This window comes from Lolium rigidum, chromosome 3 (assembly GCF_022539505.1).
Source record: "Lolium rigidum isolate FL_2022 chromosome 3, APGP_CSIRO_Lrig_0.1, whole genome shotgun sequence".
NCBI classification, from domain to species: Eukaryota; Viridiplantae; Streptophyta; class Magnoliopsida; order Poales; family Poaceae; genus Lolium; species Lolium rigidum.
In genome coordinates, this window is record NC_061510.1 from 172,789,594 (window position 1) to 172,793,393 (window position 3,800).

Consider the following 3,800-nt stretch of genomic DNA (forward strand, 5'->3'; position numbering starts at 1 on the left):
GCGCGTTGTGTAGGCATCAGGACACTAATACCGCACCATGTCCTGCCATTAACCGTGTTGATCTGCTGCAGACGCCGACAAGATGGCTGCGCTATCTCCAGCACCATGCTGCCGCCGTTGACCATCTTTCGGCGTCCCCGCAACACCTATGAAGCACTGCGTTATCCATCCATGGCGTTCTCGGGCATGATCCAGGGCTGTACCACGCCGAGCCCCTGCGCGACGTAGCCGAAGGTGGTGAAGCCGGTGGTGACTAGCACGTTGCAGGTGATGAGCAGGTACATCTCGCCAACGCCCTCCCATCATGCGACTTGTCGCCCCGCTTCTGCCGCCCGTCATGGCTGGGCTGGTGCACGCCGCTCGCCCTCCCGTCCCCCTTTTCCTCCGTCGAGGTAGCCGCCGCAGACCTCCCGTACACCTCCTCCTACGGCGAAGCACGGCCTGGCTCCGCCACGAGAGGTCTAGATGAAGCAACTCACTGGCGGCGCTGGTGGATGACCAGGCCGTGCCTGGGGTGCAGCGCCAGCTTCCCTCTGTTCGTCCGGCTCGAGCGTGGCTACGGCGTCACCACGTGACCCACCACTAGCAACATCATGTGTGCTCTTCCGCCGACCACACTGCGACGACGCAGCGGAGGCGCACGGCGTGTCTCCCGTCCCCTCTGTGCGTCGCTCCCGCCGTCGCCTTCATGTCTCTGCGCCGGCTCGAACTGACAGTCCAGTTCGCTTTTCATGCTAATCTTTCCACACCACAAATCAGCTGTTCGAACCACCGCGTCTTCTTTCCACAGATCAATCGGTACATCGCCGGAGCATCGACTGTGGTTGTTGGCTGCTGTGGCAGGAAGACAAGAGATCAGGTAGAGAGAGTTAGGTGGGGAGGAGATGCATGTCACCGCAGAAATTTACTCTCCCATACGGACCCCAGCATAATATACCCACTAATTATTCAATCTACCAGGAGATATACACTGCCACTATACTGGACCCAGTGCTAACGTGGACCAATGGCTATTGAAGTTGCCGCGGGAGCAAATGCCGCCCGGTTCACTTTATTCACTCTCCAACATATACACGTATAAATAGACACGACGGCACCACAACGGCACAACCTAGAGCTGAGCACATCACCGATCACACCATCTTCCTTCACGGTTTCCCTCCGAGCACAAGAAAACCAAATGCAAAAGCAAAACCTCGCCATCTCTTTCTGCCTTCCTCTTTCAGACCAGAAAAACAAGAACCCATCCATGACAAGCAAAGATACGGTGCCCCAATGCCGGCGGGACGGTGGGGACGATGACGCCAACAACTCGGGCTCGGACTCGGAAGCTCCCGATGACTTTGAGTTCTGTATACCATCGTCCGGGGGCCTCGTTCCGGACGGCGTGGACGCCGCTGACATGTGCGTCGCCGGCGAGGTCTTCTCCGGCGGCAAGCTACTCCCGCTGCGCCTCTCCTCGGCTACCGCCGCTGACGTGTCCGCCCTCCTGCTGCTTCGCTCGGACTCGCTGGACGGCGCCACGACGGTGGCATCCACCAGCGACTTCAGCTCGCGCTCGGACAGCCGCAGTGCGAGCTCCAGCAGCAGCAGCAGCAGCGTGAGCCGAAGCGCATCGTCCAAGAGCGCGTCCTCGGAATCCATCTCCCAAAGCCACTCGTCCAAGAGCGCCTCCTCTGACGCCGTCGCGCCGCGGCGGCGATCAGTCACAAACAGTTTGTTCTATGGCCACCCGAGCCCGTCACCTCGACCGCCCCGCCGGACTGGAGGCTCGATGGCTACTTCCGCTGCGCGCCGCAGCACCGGGTCAGCGCCACCGGCGGCATGGGGCGTCAACGTCATACGACTGGGCGTCGTGGGCGCCCCAGAGGTGTACGCTCCGCGCGAGACCGAGTCCCGGAAAGTGGGGAGAGGCGGGAGCCGGAGCGCGAGGTTCGAGCAGCCGAGGCCCGCCGGTAAGGAGCCGGTGACGGCCGTGGATAAGAAGCTCGCGCTTGGGTTATTGGGAGCTGGCCTGGTGTGCTCGTGCTCGGCTGACGCCGTCGAGCCGGTGAGCTCTCGGGAGGCAGCTTCGGCGGCAGCCAGGCGGAGGAGAAGGAATAAGGCGGAAGAGACGAAGAAAGGGGACGTGAAGAGCGGACGGGGCACGGTACGGAGGAGCAGGATTCTGGAGTGGCTGGAGGAGCTATCCATTGCCAAGCCCAAGAATTTCGTACAGAAATGATTCTGTAATTCTTATCTCGTTCTAGTTTTTTCATTTTTTTCGTCTCCTAAATTCTTTGATGGCTATGGCTCTGAAAATGTTTGAATTTCTTTCGAACACGCGATTCAATTGCTTGAAAATATCATTAATGCCTGAAAATGCATTCTGGGTGAAGAAACTCATCTCTTGTTGCAACTATTTGGTTGCATGCACTCTGAAAATGTCGTTTGGTACTATATTACAATTTCCCGCGCATGAAATTGCATAAACGGGAAACTGCTGTCTGGTTGCATTGCATGCATGAGCTCTAGTGATACAATGTTTGTTTGGTTGGTTGTGTGCATAATGATGTTGTTCTCATCTCTTCTCAACATGGTAGACTTAGCTCATACACCACCACACTTGCAAATAACTCAAAACTAATTCGTTTATTACCATTGAAACAAAAAAAAGTACAACATGCCAGTTGTGGAGAACAAAGAGATGAAACTAGAGAAAATTTGAAATGACCGACCATGTGCACTGAGTTTGATAAATTGCTCTAAAAAGGCCCAAACATTAATTTTTTTTTTGAAGATTCAAACTCAGAATCAATTACCGGAATGGAATTACGTCATCTTTGTGCATCATTTTTATATAGACCACACCACAAGCCCATGGATTAATAGTAGTAGGGCTCATGAGGTACAAAGAATTCTCCGAGTATGTTACCTTCAAAGTTCAAACTGAGTAAATGTACAAACAAAGTAAAGACTGGTAGAAAAATAACTCGTCTCTAATTCAGCAATGAGTCTTGAGATTTGAAATTACAACATAGGAGTTATGTGGAACAACGAGATGAAGATGGTGGTCTAAGGAATTTCAAAACATTGACAGTGTGACAAAATCGATAAAATAGATCTAAAATGCTCTAAACATAAACATAAATTGAAGATTAAAACACTTAAATAAACTTGGAATTGATCGCAGGAAAATAATCACTTGTCGATGTGCATCTTTTTTATGTTGAACTTATCTTAAATTGAAATAATGTGATGTTGATTAGAAGAAAAGACGAGGTAAAGGAGATTAATGAGTGCGAGCATAAGAAATCACATGCAAGCTCACATACTAGTAGTGCGTTGCCTAGCCAAAACGTGTGCCACATTCTCCTTCTGGGCCTCAATCAAGCCTGTTCCGAGAAAACCCGTCAGTTTGACCGTTCCTAGCGTGTCAAAATCGGAGGTGCAAAGGGGATTATGATAACCTATCTACGTTGCTTGTAAGTTATATATGTCTACCTTATAGTTTTACTCTTCAAAACAAGTACTCCTACCATAATTAATCATCTAGGCACGGAAGAATGAGACAATTCACGTTATTGCATTGTCGAAATCTCGAAATAATTTTGGAACCGGATGGTCCAAAATTGAGATCAAGGGGACTCGCTAACGAATTATTTCCTCCCCCCGGTTGAAAAGAAGAAAGACGGCGACTAGGGTTCCACCATAGCCACCGCAGCCATCTGCCATGTCTTTGTCGTCTTCGATCGTAAATCGACGGGGCCTTGCCTCCTCCGCTCTATCCTCCGGCTGTGGGAGGGGGTGGGGACCTCAGA

General features: G+C 51.8%; 1 protein-coding gene across 1 annotated transcript; it reads left to right on the forward strand.

Annotated features, from left to right (window-relative positions):
- Positions 1-1,124: 1,124 nt before the first annotated feature.
- LOC124698653 lies at positions 1,125-2,345 on the forward strand. Its single transcript, XM_047231125.1, has one exon. It carries the CDS (start codon positions 1,181-1,183, stop codon positions 2,222-2,224), a length of 1,044 nt encoding a protein of 347 aa, XP_047087081.1. The 5' UTR covers positions 1,125-1,180; the 3' UTR covers positions 2,225-2,345.
- The last annotated feature ends 1,455 nt before the right edge of the window (positions 2,346-3,800 follow it).